At 50.2% G+C, this 17106-nt stretch overlaps 2 protein-coding genes across 2 annotated transcripts in view; one reads left to right on the top strand and one right to left on the bottom strand.

Moving 5' to 3' along the window:
* The window catches only part of SLC39A11 (solute carrier family 39 member 11), a 403217-nt gene extending 394118 nt beyond the window's left edge, over positions 1-9099 (bottom strand). Inside the window, exon 1 of the mRNA XM_038546727.1 lies at positions 8932-9099. The gene's annotated coding sequence lies outside the window, so the exon portion shown is untranslated. The remainder of the gene's footprint in view (positions 1-8931) is intronic.
* A 1745-nt stretch (positions 9100-10844) lies between these two features.
* Positions 10845-17106, top strand: part of COG1 (component of oligomeric golgi complex 1) — a 12864-nt gene continuing 6602 nt past the window's right edge. The window contains exons 1-5 of the mRNA XM_038546718.1: positions 10845-11188; positions 13693-13937; positions 14088-14269; positions 14412-14582; positions 16636-16792. Of these exons, the coding sequence (XP_038402646.1) occupies positions 10868-11188; positions 13693-13937; positions 14088-14269; positions 14412-14582; positions 16636-16792 (1076 nt within the window). The 5' untranslated portion in view covers positions 10845-10867. The remainder of the gene's footprint in view (positions 11189-13692; positions 13938-14087; positions 14270-14411; positions 14583-16635; positions 16793-17106) is intronic.

Here is a 17106-nt window from a genome sequence, read left to right as displayed (position 1 = left end):
CTAGACTGAAGTTTGTTCACTAGGCCACCTATGTGAGCTCCCCTCTGCTCCCATCTACCCCTGAAAGAGACTCTACACATTCAGGACGATGGGCGATGGTCCTAGGTCACGAGATAACCCATACTTTCCAGATTTCCTGACACTCTGAACTAGAAGCTTTAGAATTGTTTTTTAACGCTAAGCCCAAAGAAAAGCCGACAAAAATGTTTTCTAGATATCTTAGCAATCATTTGGTAGAAGAGAAAAACAACATTTTAAAATAGATAACCACTGCTGAGTGCCATTTGGTCCATAGACTGATCCTTAATGACCCAATATGATGGCCTCCAGATTCTGGGGCCGAGTTTAAAGAGCACGGCTGAGTCACGGCAAAGCACACGGTGAAGGGGGTGCTCCCAGAGTGCCATACGGATGTGCCAGGTCCCGCTGATGGCAGAAGTGATTACAGGGAAATATCAAGTGCTTTAGAATTAGGTCAAAAAAAAAAAAAGAACTTTTTTTTATCACCCTCTCATCTTCGTTCCAGTCATTCAAAATCAAAACCTAATGAAAAAGTCTAGCTGCTTAAAACAGGGTCTTAGTTACAAATCAGACCGCTGAAACCAGAAAAGAAAAGTGAGCTAATATTTGGAGTGCTCAAAATGGACCAATCTCTGTGCTGGGCACTTTACAGGCGTCATCTCATTCAGTTCCCACAGGTGCTAACACCCACTCCACAGGCGAGGAAACCGAGGTGTGGCAAACTTGCACCACTCAACCAGAACCTGCACTCTGAACCACTCTGCCACAGTACACTTCCACGTGACCGTCCCGAGCCCACGCTTCCTCGTCTGCAAACCAGGGATAGCAGTACGAACCTCACAGGGTTGCGTAAGAGTCTGGATCAAAGGAAATATCTTAAATAATTTATCATGTTATCAGGCACACAGAAGTAACCCAGTAAATAGCAGGTTTCCCTCACCTTCAATCACAGCAAAAAAAAAAAAAAAAAAAAAAAAGAAAAAGAAAAAAGACCAGAAACTTCTTGGTTGTTAAACTGACCATTTTCTAATTGGCTAATATTAAACTGTAGCTTCTAATCCTGCCATTAGTAGAGAGCTTAGCTGGCACTAACACCACCAGCCACGTGATGCAAGATGAAAGCCGGTCCAGAGCAGAAAAGTAAATGCATTATGTGTGTCTGCCGATAAGGTGTACACGCCTTCTGTCTACACGGAGTGTTCCTTTATGGAGAAGGGGCTTTCCTTCCCTGCCAAGCCTAACTAAACTTTGGTCTCCTCCAGAACGGACCTGGGATACCACTTCCCGCCTTCCTAAACAGAGCCTCATACTGCCGAAACATTCTAGAAGCTTAGCAGTTCGTGACATGTTAGAAATTGCTGAGTTAGTCCTTTATTTTGCCCCCAGTGTGAGACCATGGGTGGCCAGGGGCCTGGTGCTAACCAGAAGGAGGGGATCGTGCCACTAATCCTCGGTGTGCAACCATCTGTATCGCTCTTGGTCCAGCCAGAAACAGATGGCACACTCAAAGGGGTTTAACTGAAATGAATGTAATGAAGGAACTATGCACAGAGGTGTGGGTGGGCGTAAGGGCATCAGCCAGAGATGGATGAGGCGCCCGGACGCTCCATGCAGGTGCAAGCCTTTACCAGCCCTGGAGCTCAAGGGCCGAGGGAGGAGATGATGTTCTAGAGCTCAGCAAGAGCCACAGCCATGGGGAAGGTGGGACTCCATGGGAGCTATAGCTGTAAGGTAACTCGGCCAGGGCCAGAGGGGCAGAGAGCCCAGTGAGGCAGCCCACAGAGGTCCACCTTAAGGCACAGAATGTGGACAGGGTGGCAGGGAGGGGGCACGTGGAAAATTACCAGCACGTCAATGCACAGACCAGCCCCATGTCAGGACCCCAGCACCCTCAAAGCTGCCTACAGTCTGCTGGCACAGCTGGAGGGAATTTCCACATTAGGTATGGCGGGGGGGGGGGGGGGGGGGGGGAGCTGAAGGGCCCTGGGGGGTTGCCCTTCACTCTCTAATTCCTAAGAGGATAAACTGGATTTTCAGAAACCTCCATTTTCAGTGGAGGTTTCAGTATCTGAAAATGATACTTAGAATTTCAGGTTGTGTGCATCGGATGGCTTAGGTAGTACAAAAGTGGTCCAGGGTTCAAGTTCCAACCACATAGTACTCTGGGTGGTTAACTCCCAAAGATTTAACTGCCTGGGGCACTCACACTTCAGAATATAATTTTATGGTCTCCCTTTGGAAGATATTGATTTGGGGCACCTGGGTGGCTCAGTCGGTTAAGCGTCTGCCTTCAGCTCAGGTTGTGATTCCGAGGTCCTGGGATCAAGCCCCGCGTCAGGCTCCCTGCTCAGGCTCAGCAGGGAGCCTGGTTCTGCTTCTCCCTCTGCCTCTCCCCCTGCTTGTCCTCTCTCTCTTTCTCTCGAATAAATAAACAAATACAATCTTTAAAAAATATATATGTATATACATACACCAATTCTTGTGCACAACTTCTCAAATGTAAAGGTCACGTAGGCCACTCTTCTACTACCTCTACCTACACCAAAAGCATATCAAAAACCAGCCATTCAATACATTTTAACCCAGCAATGTGCTCCCAAATTATCTTTGCAACTACCCAACTTCACATTGTCTTGTGTCTAAAGACCCAGAGTCTTCTCTCATCCAGTCTTGAGCCGACAGTCTCGGTCTGTCTCTTTACCTGGTAGAACTTAAACAAGACACCACACGAGCAAACAAGCATCCCAACCCAGGAGAGCCAGAGCCTAGCACAGCTTCCTGCAAGCACAGCTCCTTCTATGGCTCTGCAGCTTCCCCAGAGGTCGGGCCCAAGTCCCTGAAATTGCAATGTCTTAAAGCTGACGTCCACTGATACTTAGAATTTCAGGTTGTGTGAATCCCAAGACAGGGCACGATGATCCTGGCAGACTTGGAAATGCTTCCTCCCAATATTCCTCCAGTTGTGTCGTATCCCAGAGGGAAACGTCCCACCAAACTATATCAGGGCAGCAGAATCGTCTCAGGTGGCAGCTGTGCGTGCCCGGGGGCTACTGATCTTTGAATACTTACTGGTTTGTCAGCATACCAGTAAATTAACCTATTACGAAGTTAAACTGTCATCCGTGCACTAAAAACATAGTGAGCATCTATCGTGTTACCAGATGCTTGTTCTGGAAGCTGGGAATTCAGTGAGTTTAAAGACAGACCAAGTCTCCCCCTCCTTGCTGTAGGGCAGACACTCTACAAACAAGTACAACAAATAAAAGAACACCAAGTCTCAATATGGTGACAGATGCTCTGATGAAAATACATGGACAGTAAGGACAGGTGGTTCAGCACACAGGCCCCAGAGCCAGACAGTCTGATTTACATCTCAGCTCTGCTACTTCCTGGGTGACTTGGGGCAAATTATATAATCTCCCTCGGCCCCAATTCCCTCTTCGATAAAAGTAAAAATAGGAACAGGATCTATTTTGGAGGGATTTGTGAATTTGTCAAACTGTGAGCATGAAATAAGGTAGGTAGTTCATATTCAGAGTCTGTATCAGTGGCTGACATTCACTGAGCCCCTGAAAAATATTAGCTCTTCCTACTTTAGATGGGGTGGTCCAGGTGGGCTTCTCAGAGGGGGTGACCCCCATGTGAAGATCTGGTAAAAGGAAGAGCCAGAGGAGGTGCCTGGGCAGCTCAGTGGGTTGAATGTCCAACTCTTGATTTCGGCTCAGGTCATGATCTCAGGGTAGTGAGATGGAGCTCCAAGTGGATCCTCCTTGAGACTCTCTCTCTCACTCTCCCTCTGCCCCTCCCCCTTTCCCATGCTCTCTCTTTCTCTAATAATAATAATAATAATGAGAAGAAGAAGAAGAGGAAGAAGAAGAAGAAGAAGAAGAAGAAGAAGAAGAAGAAGAAGAAGAAGAAAGAAAGAAGAAAGAAAGAAGAAGAAAGAAGAAAGAAGAAAGAAGAAGAAGAAGAAGAAGAAAAGAAACAGCCAGAGTGGAGCTCTTAGGGAGAAGTTAGCCACACCTTGTCTATGAAACAGAAGGAAGATGGGTGAGGTAGGAGTAGATGGTTGGGAGTGGAGAGGCCATGCAGGGACTTGGATGGTCTTTGATGGGAGTCTGCTTCTGTCCCCAAAGGGCAGGAAGCCATTGGAGGTTTGAAGCAGGAGATGCACTAGGATGGACAATGGAGGTGAAGGACAAGGATCTCTTGTAGATCAGGGATCAGCAAGCTATGGTCCATGGACTGAAGATGGCCACTCTGCCTGCTTTTTTTTTTTTTTAATTTTTATTTATTTATGATAGTCACACAGAGAGAGAGAGGCAGAGACACAGGCAGAGGGAGAAGCAGGCTCCATGCACCGGGAGCCCGACGTGGGATTCGATCCCGGGTCTCCAGGATCACGCCCTGGGCCAAAGGCAGGCGCCAAACCGCTGCGCCACCCAGGGATCCCCTCTGCCTGCTTTTATAAATAAAGTGTCATTGGCACGCAGCCATGACCATTCATTTACATCCTGTCTAGTCTTGAGTCCTTACTACAGTGGCCATGTTGAATAGTAACAGAGACTGTGGAGCATGCAAAGCCCATTGACTCTGGTTCTTTCTAGCAAAAGTTCATCAACCCCTATTTGGGAGGAAGAAGAGTCTGAAGGACCTGTAAGTAGAATGGGGTGTGGAGGGTGAGAGAGAGTTGGGTCTAGGATGGTTCTGGGTCCCTTAGCCATGAATGCCATTTCCTGAACTGGGGATGCACTAGGGGAGGGTGTAGGATGGGTGGCAGGCAGAGAGTCATTATTTGGGACACATTAAGTTTGAGATGTCTCTTAGATGACCACGTGGTGATTCTTTTTTTTTTTTTTTTTTTTATAAATTTTTATTTATTTATGATAGTCACACAGAGAGAGAGAGGCAGAGACACAGGCAGAGGGAGAAGCAGGCTCCATGCACCAGGAGCCTGACGTGGGATTCGATCCTAGGTCTTCAGGATCGTGCCCTGGGCCAAAGGCAGGCGCCAAACCGCTGTGCCACCCAGGGATCCCCCACGTGGTGATTCTAAAGGAGGCAGCCTGGGATGTAGCAGGAGCTCAGGCTGGAGTCACAAATGTAGGAGTCACCTGCAGACATTGTTCCTTGCTCTCCATTTCCATGGCCCCAATGACCCTCTAACTCTTAGGGCCTCGGGGCAGAAGGGGATCACCCAGACAAGGAACGCGGACCAAGAAGAGACTGGTGCTAAGGCTCAAGCCTGGGCCCATCCAGCACCAGCAGTCAAGGACAGGAAGAAGAGCCAGCAAAAATGATCGAGAAGTGCCTTGTGAGGGAGGAGGGAAGGCCCTGGGGGGCATGTCGCAGAAGCCAAGAGAGAAACAGTGTCCACAAGGGGTGGGTCAGCCATGCTGAAAGGCCCAGAAACTGGGAAGCTGCTAAAGCTGGCAAGGTGGCCTTCCTGGCTTTTACTGGATGGGGTGGTGATGTGAGAAGCCCCGACAGGTGGAGCTGAGGAAGAGAACCGGAGGGGACCAGAGTCATGAAGTCTTGATGTGAGAGGAGAGATGGACAGGGGCTGAAAAGAGGCGTGCAGACAACAGAGCATGTTTATAAGATGGGAGACATCAGAGAATGTTTTTAAGATCCGGGTTTTCCCCACCATCTGAAAGTCAAGTGTTCCACAAAACCTCTCAGTAGCAAAAGAAGCAATTACCATTACTTCACATAGGAAAAATTTTCAGCACTTTCACACCCCAAAAATCACCTTAGTCTTTTCTGATACTTTAGGACACATCTTGGTAACAGACACACAAAGCCGGTGGAGGTACAGCCTGGATGCTCCCAGATGCAGTTCAAAGCTGCAGCGGCTGGATGCTGGGATGCAGAGTGTGCTCTGGGGAAGGGGCTGGGCACCCCTCTCACTGGTCCAGTGCACTGCCTCTATTGGGACCCGGCTTTAGATTCTGTTTGTGCTTTTTCTTTTTTTCCTTTAAGATTTTATTTATTTATTTGACAGAGCATGGGGAGAGGCAGAGGGAGAAGGAGAAGCAGACCCCCGCTGAGTGGGGAGCCCAGCGTGAGGCTCAATCCCGGGACCCTGGGATCATGACCTGAGCTGAAGGTAGATGCTTAAATGACTGAGCTACCCAGGCGCCCCTGTTTGTGCTTTTCACCTGTTTTTCATAAAAGTGAAAATCCTCTTCAGGTTTCTCTCTGTTAATGAAAATAGGTACTAATGGAAGTCTGCTTTTTTTTTAATTTTTAATTTAATTTAAATTCAATTTGCCAACATATAATCTAACACCCAGTGCTTACCTTTCCTAAAAGCAAAGGGGCCTGATGTGAACTTTCGAAAAGCAGGGAATGCCTGTGATGGGAAGATCCAGCTGAACTGGGGGGAAATGATACAGCAGAGAGAAGGAAGTGAAGCCTTTGAGAGGTGAGAAGCGAGATCCAGAAGTCAAGGGAGCAGGAACACTGTTCCTTCTAACAAGACAACAGGTGGAAGGTCTAAGTATACATTCAGGCTGGTAGATTCAGCGGATCTAATATGAGGACATTCACACGATTACAGAGCCCGGAGAGGCTCATCAGCTAGGATAGAAAGTGGGGAAGGGAAAAGACAACATACGGGACTTGAAAAGAAGTCTGAGCCTGTTACAGAGTCACCAACTGTTAATCAAATCTTTTGGGCCCTCCGTATTCATCCAGCACGGGGCCAGTGAACGTAGGGAGCATCCAATGACACACTAATTAAGCACAGCACATGTGCCGCATGCAGTTTCCATCCCCTTTCCACCACCTTTTCTTTTTTTGTTCGGTCAAGGTATTGAGAATGTGTGTAGCCCAGACGTCCAGGCTCCTTCATCGGGGGTGATGCCTGCCTGGCTATTTGTCGAAGGTAGAGTCTCAGGAATCTGCAAACAGTGAAGTCAAACAACCACCCCTTCCACTACAAATGTCAGCCCCGGCAGATACAGCTGATGAACGTGGCTCTTAAGATAAGACGTCAAGACGACTGCATTGGGCCCTTTATGGCACTGGCATCTCAGCCCCCAGCTGACAGCCAAAGTCCAAATCCCACCAGGCGGCGATGTGGAGTCCAGCCTCCTGTCCCTTTTACAGACCTGGTCTGTCCTTTGCTGGATCAAATTCCCCTATCTTTCCTCCCTCTCTCCATTCATCTGTGGGTGGTGTCTCCTTTTCTTTCTTTTTTTTTTTCTTTTCCTCTCTCCTTTCCTGTCTCTTCTAGTGCAGCCAGAGTTGAACTCATTTTAACATTCCCAAGTTAAGCTTGCTTCTTCCGCTCGTCCTCTCTTCTCTGGGTTTGCCCAGCTCCTAACTCTGTGGGAGGATGTCCCTTCCTCTGACATCATCGGGGGCCCTGGGGTGGGTGTGCTGCAGGTTTGCTCTTCACACTGAACACTGACATGCCTGACACTATTCACTCGTGCAAATATTTACTGATTCTGCCTGGGAGCGAGCCATGGTGTCCCGGACCCTTTCCAGATGCCAGACCACACAGTGCATAAGTGAAGGAGACCGTGTGGTATCTGCAAAGACCATTTAAGAACCCTTCTACTTCAGGCATTATGCTGTCTTGCTTTCTATATTTCTATTTAAAAAGTAAGGACAAACCTGTCCCCTCAACAGACTGAGCGAAATCAGAATGCCAATGGGGCCAGAGAAAGCAAACATGTCAGGACAAATGTAGGTTTTGAAAGCGAGCCCTCTAGCACACAGATGCTTGGCCATGAGGCCTGACCACCCTGTGTGCCACCTGCCCCCAGATCACGCTCCAGCTCGGGTTCCAAACTGCTTAAACAATAGCAGAGTGTAGGAAGCAGTGTAGGCACCATCTGAATGTGGCTCAGAATTGTTTGACCCATCCATCTCTTGATGTTCTGAAATTTTCTCTGAAGCTAATAATGTGACAAAATAGAAAGATCAAGGACTTTAGAGTCAGGCTGACCAGGATGGGTAGAGAGTCTTGGCTGCTGACTAACTGTGTAATCCCAGGCAGGTTCCTTGGTTCTGCTAAACCTGGCTTTATCTAACAAATGAGTGTAAGACCACCTATGTTGGGGATCCCTGGGTGGCGCAGCAGTTTAGCGTCTGCCTTTGGCCCAGGGCATGATCCTGGAGACCCGGGATCGAATCCCACATCGGGCTCCCGGTGCATGGAGCCTGCTTCTCCCTCTGCCTGTGTCTCTGCCTCTCTCTCTCCTCACTGTGTGCCTATCATTAATAAGTAAAAAAAAAAAAAAAAAAAGGCCATCTATGTTGTAGGATTATTGTTAGGATTAAAGGTAACATATGCAAAGTGCCTAGGTGGGGCTCAAAATAAGTTCAACTGGCTGGCTGCACTAGAAGAGATAGAAAAGGAGAGAGAAGAAAAAAGAAAAGGAGAGGCACCAACAGCAGATTAACAGAGAGAGAGGAGGAAAGATAGGGATGAATGTAATCAGGATGATCTAAACATAAGCTCTTGAAATGTAAACACTAAATATCTTCTATTTCTAAAGATTTAAGGTAAAAAGAAGAAAATGACACCAAGAAATCCTCCCGGCACCCTCCCACCCCACGCATAGCACCCCGTTTCAAGTCCCAAGCGGTTGTCCTCCCTGAACCAAAATAAAATGATGGCAATGAAACTCGGAAATGCCCTTTGCTCATGCACCTCCTTGAGAAGAGGACTAGTTTCTCCAGAAAGGACTAGTTTCTCATCCCCAGCCCTCGGTCCCCAGCACTTGCTTTGTCCAGCTGCTGAAGCTCAGCTCTTGGCCCCCACCCTGGTCTTCAGAGGGCCAGAGAGCAAAACAAACAACAACAACAATGCAGAGAAGGAGGGGCACGTGGGACCTTGATGCCGAAGGGAAAGGAGAAGGAGACAGAGAGAGTAAAGCGTCAAGGACACATTACCTCCACCCCTGGAGCCTTTCCAGCGCAAGACGGTTTGGTAACGGCCTCTGTTGGGCACTCAGTTCTGCAGGCGGAAGAGCAACAGTGGCATCTTCAGGGCGGCCAGAAGAACGTGGCTGGGGAAGCAGAGGAGGAGAAGCTCTGCTTTAGGAACACACTCCGAAGTGGAGATGTCTGCGGACAGACGGCCTTTTCTCTACCTGAGATGACAGGTGTGTGCACAGCGCAAGCCACCTCATACAAACCCCCAGGCACCCCCCACCACCACCACCGATGCCTCCACCTGCCTCCTTCTTGGCTGTTAGACGGACGTCGGCCAAACTCTTATGGAGCTGGTAACTCAGAAGGAAATGTCAGTTAGGGACTCTGAGGGCAAGCAACCAAAACCAATTTTGATCCTCAAAGACATGAAATTTATCAGTAAGATGCTCATGCAATCTCTGGGAAAGCTGGAGAACCAGGCTCAAGGGACAAACAGGAACAAAGGAAAGTGAAAGCATTCAGAACCCAACCAAAGCATGCCACTGGGCCATCAATTCTGAGGCAGGGCCTCACTGTGGGCGCCCCAAAGCTGCCACCAGCAGCCCGCGCACCTGGGAGCTCCAGTTGGGTTCGATGCCCCTGCTGCCCCCGGAGAGTGAATGTTGCAAGAGGTCACCTCTACCACCACCAGGAAGAAATCCCCACTTTCCGGGCTGCCTCTTGACATCACGGGCTCTCCGTTTCAAGTCCCAAGCGGTTGTCTGATGAACCAATCCCTGGTCCACAGGCTCCCGACAGGGCTGTAAGGGGCCCCTGGAAAAGATCTTGCCACACAGAGGTGATGTCCCCAAATGCAGAAAAGGCATTCCACAGAGGCTGGGCAGCCTAACGCCAACACAACGTCCCCTACCGCATGCACCTGACCTGACGGTAAATTGCAGACCTGGCACCACGGAGTGCTTGGTGGGAACCTGCCGGGAAGCTGTGCCACAAAGCAGAAAAGGCACAAGCCGGGAACTGAAAAATCTTGATGAGATCCCCATCCCTTATTAGCCATATGCGACTCGGGTGGGCACAGAAGCTGGTGTTTTGCAGGGACTGTGCATGGACTGGAAATCTCTCTACCTCCTTTGCAAGACTGATGTGCCTACCACGTGGGCGGGCTTTGAAAGTTAACGGTGCTCCCGAGTAAATCCTTTTGCCGGTCGGGGGGGTTCCAGGTTAGCCAGCTGTAAAATGAGGATATTCCAGTACGTTGTGGGGCTAGTGTGAGATATGGCATGAATGGTTTCATTTTACGGGGGGGGGGGGGGGGGGGCGGATCTTTGCAGTCTGGGATCTGCCTAAAAGAACAGAGGCAGGTGCAGCCCGGGTGGCGCAGCGGTTTAGCGCCGCCTGCAGCCCGGGGCGTGATCCTGGAGACCTGGGATCGGGTCCCACGTCGGGCTCCCTGCATGGAGCCTGCTTCTCCCTCTCCCTCTGCCTGTGTCTCTGCCTCTCTCTGTGTCTATGAATAAATAAATAAAATCTTTAAAAAAAAAAAAAAAGGGTCTTGGAGTCCGGGTGAGAACCAGGCCCCCGCGTTCCGCCCCGCGCCCCCGCGGGCGCCGAGCATCCGAGCATCCTTCGCGCCCAGGCACGGGCTGCACACAAGGAGGACCCGCCGGACCCCGCCCCCGGACCCCAAGGCACCCCGACTGCAGCCCGGGGCCGCGGGCACGACGACGCCCCGGGAGGCTGCACGGCCCGGGCCAAGGCGCTCGAGCTGCGCGGCTGCGGGCGCTCCGCGAGCCCCCGGGCGCGGTCGGGAGGCTGGGAGACACCCCCGCGGACCGACGTGCCCCCAACAAGCATGGCCGACAGCGGGGCGAAAGCGCTTCCGCCCCTATCCAACATGGCCGCCGGGCGGGGCCTCCGGGCGGAAGTGACCCGTCAGGACGCCGACGGGGCCATCATGGCGGCCGCGGCCGCCTCCCCCGCGCTCAAGCGGCTGGACCTGCGCGACCCCGGGGCGCTCTTCGAGACGCATGGAGCGGAGGAGATCCGCGGGCTGGAGCGCCAGGTTCGGGCCGAGATCGAGCACAAGAAGGAGGAGCTGCGGCAGATGGTGGGCGAGCGGTACCGCGACCTGATCGAGGCGGCCGACACCATCGGGCAGATGCGCCGCTGCGCCGAGGGGCTGGTGGACGCCGTGAAGGCCACGGACCAGTACTGCGCCCGCCTCCGCCTGCGCCTGGCGGGCCCGGCCGCGCCCCGGCCGCCGCGGGACCCGCAGGTCAGCCCCCGCCACCCCCCCCCCCGCCGGCCGCTCACCGCTCACCGCTCACCCGCCGCGCGCAGCTCCCGCCGGACTTCCGGGCCGCCCCCCTCCCCGCCTCCCCCGGCTCCCCGGGCTCCCCTGCAGCGCGGCCTGGGGGCGCCCCCCCCGCCCCCGCCCAGCGTCCCCGACTTCTCCCAACACGCTTCCCCCGGTGCGACGACGTCCCCTCCTGCAGCTCGGCCCCCCCCGCAGCCCCACCCCATTCCCGGGAACAACCTCCAGGATTCCAAATCCCGCTCTCCTCTGGGTGCAGCTGTCGGGTGTCATCAAGCCCCCCTTTTCTTTCACCAGCGGAACATGCTCATTTGGGGGCAACGAAGGGCGTCCTAGCCAAGTTATCCCGAGTGCTTTCTTTTTTTTTTTTTTTTTTTCCCTAATGATTAATTACACCTGGTGTGGAAGGATTCGGCCCCAAGTACATCCCAATACTGGAGCATCATTTTGCATTTTTGCGTTTCTAAAGACTGTTGACTTAGGTTTTTTTGTTGTTGTTGTTGTTTTTCCTAATGATTAATTAGACCTGGTGTGGAAGGATTCGGCCCTAAGTACATCCCAATACTGGAACAGCATTTCCAGTCTGCGTGGAGAAGCAGGCTCCACGCAGGGAGCCGGATGCGGGACTCCATCCCAGGACTCCAGGATCAAGCCCTGGGCTGAAGGTGGTGCTAAACGGCTGAGCCAACTGGGCTGCCCCGGTTTGGAACTTTTTAATACAACATGTGTTTTAGGGGAGAATCTGGGTCAGTAGGCAGGGCTCACACAACCCGGTCAGTTTTTGCAACCAGAGACCTCCTCCATCCTGCTCTCCTGGAAGCTGTGCATTTTTACAGGCCTCCTCTTAGGTGGCCAGCCTCTCCTGTAACCTAGTCACGCTTCACAGTTTAGTTAAAAGCTAACTTGTGCTGTGCCTGACTTTTAAAAATGTATTTTTCTATAGTTGTTTTATCTGATTTATTCTCAGGCAGACCCACAAAAATTTGAGTGCCCTCTGCTTTCAGGCACCAAGAAACAGAAGCCCCCTAGTTCCTGCTCTGAAGGAGCTTACAATCCAGTCAAGGAATTTAAGTCCGTGGCAATAATTCAGAGTAACAGTAGAAAGCATTTTAGGAAAACGTGTAATTAATTCCAAAATAATTATGTACATTTACCATAAGATTTCCAAAGGAAGTCACTTGAGGTTTGAGTCCTCCTTACTAGGGAGGGGCCTTCATGACATGAGATTTGGAATACATGTCTGGAGTATGAAAAGCAGGTATTCAATTTGATTAAAGCAGGGGTTTTCGACCTTGGTGCTTTTGACATTTGGGGCTGGATCATTCTTTGTCGTAGAGACTGTCCTGTGCGTTGCAGGATGTTTATAAGCATCCCTCTAGACCTCGACCCACCAGACACCAGTAGTATCAACCCCTTTTCCCCGTGCCGATAATCAGAAATGTCTCCAGATATTGCTCTAGGGGATGAAATTCTTCCCCTCTCCTACACATGAGAACGAATGGATTGAAGGGCCCCTGGAAGAAAGTACTGGACAGACAGGAAATTTGTGACCACCAGGCCAAGATACCAAACAGTGAGGAGCTTTTTAAAACTGAGCAAAGATATGATCTAAATGCCCCCCCCCCTTTTTTTTTTTATCTAAATGCCCTTTGAGGAAGGTTAATCTGAAGGCAAAGGGGAAAGGATAGATTGGAAGGGGTAGAGAATGTTTTTGGATTAATCTTAGTGTGAGGTGTTAAGGACTTGCATTAGACTCCTGGAAGTGGTAACAGAACCGTCGGAAGGATATGAATCTCCTTGGAACATGGGAGCAGAGTGGTGGTATGCCGAGGTACTTATGGAGGTCAGATGACTAAAATTTTTGGTAGGGAGATGAATTTAGTTTTGAACATACTGATGATGGAATGGCAGAGAAACTTAGCAGGGCAGCAGCAGAAAAGGCTCCACTGGGACTTGGGAGTGGCGAGGACTAAAAATGAGACGTGGTAGTGGTGGATGATAGAGAGTCCTGAAGTAGGAGGGTGGACTGCACCAGATGAAGAGTTGATGGACAAGTAATAAAGAAGTCCGTGATGCACTCAAAGAAGCAGAAGCAAATGTAGGGAGGCTGCACATCAGAACAGGGAAGGAGAAAGCTCACTTGAGTAGTGGTCCATAGGGCTCCGTGCTGTGGAGACATATCGAGAGTCGCTGATAACCAGACTGAGATGACCAGATGAAGTGTGTGTCTCCATGAGACTGAGCACAGGTGCACCGACTGGGAGCAAAATCCAGTGGGATTGTACAGCACTCCTGACTCCAGTAATTCTACTACACTAAACTTTGAGAGCTTGCCAAGTGGCATGGAATTGGGCTTAAGAAAAGCTTTGTACCTTACAGTACCCGCACATTTCTCCCCAAGCCTGCCAAATACTGGTCTTGCACTGGTCTGCTCTTCTTCCTTCATTCTGTGCCTTTCCCTGCAGCCACAGCAGCCGTCCCAGGAGAAGTTCTACAGCATGGCTGCCCAGATCAAGCTGCTCTTAGAAATTCCCGAGAAGATCTGGAGCTCGATGGAAGCCTCTCAATATCTTCACGCCACACAGCTCTACTTGCTTTGCTGCCACCTTCACAACCTGCTCCAGCTGGATTCTTCTACTTCCCGATATAGCCCTGTCCTCTCACGATTCCCTATACTCATCCGTCAGGTAGCAGCAGCCAGCCATTTCCGGTAAGTGGGTCCAGCATAAAGATCTGTTCTGAGGATGGCCACACTTCACCACAACTGGCTTATGGAATGTGTCTTCCATCTGGATGTACCAAGGTTCTTCTTCCCAAGATGTAAAAAATTCCCTGTTGACCTTTGTCATCATCTTTCTAGGTCAACTATTCTGCATGAAAGTAAGATGCTGCTCAAATGCCAAGCCGTGTCTGACCAAGCTGTAGCTGAGGCCCTGTGTGCTATAATGCTCTTAGAAGAGAGTTCTCCACGCCAAGCCCTAACAGACTTCCTATTGGCCAGAAAGGCAGCTATACAGAAACTTCTCAACCAGCCACATCATGGTGGGTTTGGCTTCTTTCCAAAATGTGATCCTTAAACAAGGGAATGGAGGAGGAGCTGAGGGAAACTGAAGCCCCTAGAGTGTACTCTGGTTCTGACTTTACTAAAGGAAGTTGTTTACAGGAGGATGGTTTCTTCTCATAGGTGCCAGCATCAAGGCCCAGATTTGCTCATTAGTGGAGCTGTTGGCCACCACTCTGAACCAAGCTCATGCTCTTTTCTACACTTTACCAGAAGGTCAGCTGCCAGATCCATCCCTGCCATGTGGCTTGCTCTTCTCAACTCTGGAGACCATCACAGGCCAGCATCCTACCGGTGAGCTTAGCCAAGCTTTTTTATTTTCAGGTTTTCCAACTGTTATTTACTGAGCACCTACCATCTGCCTGCTACTGAGCTGGGCTCTGGGGGTATAGCAGTGCACTGGACAAATTAGGACCCCTACCTTTGTGGAGGGCACAGTCTAGTGGTAGAGGCAAATACTAAACTCAGAAATATGCGCCTATCCATTGAGTAACAGTAGTGGCCACTACCATAAAGGCACAGTACAAACTGACTTAGGAGCATTCAAAGGAGGGACCTCACCAGTGATGCTTTCCCTGGAGAATATTTAAATCAAAACCCAAAAGTTTGGTTAAGAGTTAGGTGAAATGGGATGCCTGGGTGGCTCAGTAGTTAAGCATCTGCCTTTGGCCTGGGGTGTGATCCTGGAGTCTCAGGATTGAGTCCCGTGTCTGGCTTCCTGCATGGAGCCTGCTTCTCCCTCTGCAACTTTCATGAATAAATAAATAAAGTAAAAAAAAAAAAAAAAAAAAAAAAGAGTTAGGTGAAGAAGGGAAGGAAGAGTTCCAGGCAAAGGGGATGGGACGTACAAGGGTCTTGAGGCAAGGAAGATGTTAATATATTTGAGGAACTAAAAGTAAGCAGGTGAGGCTAAGGGGGATTGGGTGGGGGGAAGAACTGCATGAGAAGAGATGTGGCCAGTCTGTTAGATGGGACCATATGATGCAGAGCTCTGTGGACCAGGCTAGGGAGTTTGGACTTTATCCAGACTACAATGGATAGCCTTCTAGGACCTTCCAGGCCTGTTCCTCCTTCTGTTATATGTTCCCATACTTTTATTTGATAGCATTTATCCTAGCTGGAATTAAATGCAGTTTGCTTTTATGTGGCAGTGGATCTCCACGGAGTCTGGAGTGGATGCTGAGAGCTCACTGGGAAGGCTGTCATCATGACTTAGGTGGCAGACGATGGGGACTAATTGGACAACTTGGACATCTGTTTAGCAGGGGATTTGGTGGATTGGCTGTGGAGAGTGTGGAAAGAGGATGTCCAAGTTTACTAGAAAATGAACTGGTTTGAAAGGGCTGACAAGGAGTTCACTCTTGAAAATATTGCTTTGGAGACGATTGAGCCCTTGGAACGGGAATGTGGAGTGGGCAGGTGACTGTGGTTCCAGAACAGAGGAGTAAGAGGGCTGGCTGGACACACATCTGTGCATAGGGCTATTGTGTCAAGCTGTGGGGATGGGTGATGTCATCAGGAAGGAGAGAGGATAACAGAGGACGCCAGGATTTCGGTCAGGCGGAGGCGACACAGCCAAAGGTAGAACGGAAACAAGGAGAATGTGGGGACAGCCACGTGGTCATTTTCAGAGAGAGTGTGTGTGTATTATGTAGTCTCTTCTTGGTGTTACTTTATCTTCCAACTAGGGTGCCTCTTCCTTATGCCCTGGCTTCCACTTAATGCTTTACCCCCTTTATGAAAGGTGAGTACGGGCTCATTTGTTGTGACTCTGAACAACAAGTACAAGGGACCTTAGAAAGACCCCTGTGTTTCAAGCTCTGGAGGGTTCACGCACAAAATACCATGCAGGGGCTTCCCCCGAGTCACCCCACAGATGCCTGTGTCCTTGGGAAGTCACCTCTGAAGAGCTACAACTCACCGATTAGGATGAGTGGTCTTCCATTGTTTCCTTAGCTGTTCCAGGTTGGAACAGCTGTTCCTTAGCTGTTGGTCAGAGGATGGTGAAGAAAGGGAAACTATCATCTTCTCTTTGTGACAATTTAAGTTCCGCTTTTACAGCCTGGAGAGCAGCGCGGCGCTTAGTAATACTTTCTCCCCCTGCCCCGCCCCATCCTCTCCCTCCCTGTCTTTCACCTTCTCAACTAATATGGTGCCCAGAGTTGGCAGGAAGCTGCCAGCACCCGGATGAGTGTACATCCTCTACTTTCCTTTTCCCCCTACCTCAGATGTCCAGTCTGACCTGCCTAGGAGAATACGAGATGATTTTTGGAAGTTGTCTCTCAGTCTTTTTTAATATGACATCCAAAGGATGGCCCCAATTACTTGTCACTTGGCCTTCTCTTAGGAAAGGGCACTGGCGTTCTGCAAGAGGAGATGAAGCTCTGCAGCTGGTTCAAATACCTGCCAGCATCCATCGTCCAGTTCCAGCCAGCTCTCCGAACACTCGCGCAGCCCATCAGCCAGGAATACCTGAAAGACACCCTGCAGAAATGGATCCACATGTAAGTAGCCAGAACTTTCCTAAGGCTGGCAGGGACCACCCGTGTAGCCACACAAGGGCCAATGAGGCCACTGAGGAATGAGGGAGAGGCCTGATCTTCTGGATAATGCTCTGCCTGCTGCCTGCTGGGTCATGCTAGTCATTCCTTCAGCCACTGGTCACTGCCTTCGTGGTGGGTACCCCCATTGTGGGAGAACCAAGAGGGAATTGCCTTTTAAATATAACCTATGGGATTTAAAATTCTATGTAAGAGTTTTGTCACTCCTAAACTTTTATTTAAAGCAGTGGGTTTTGAAGCCATTTTAGGAGACTCTA

This window comes from Canis lupus, chromosome 9 (genome assembly GCF_011100685.1).
Source record: "Canis lupus familiaris isolate Mischka breed German Shepherd chromosome 9, alternate assembly UU_Cfam_GSD_1.0, whole genome shotgun sequence".
Taxonomy (NCBI): domain Eukaryota; kingdom Metazoa; phylum Chordata; class Mammalia; order Carnivora; family Canidae; genus Canis; species Canis lupus.
This window is presented reverse-complemented; position numbering and strand designations above follow the sequence as displayed.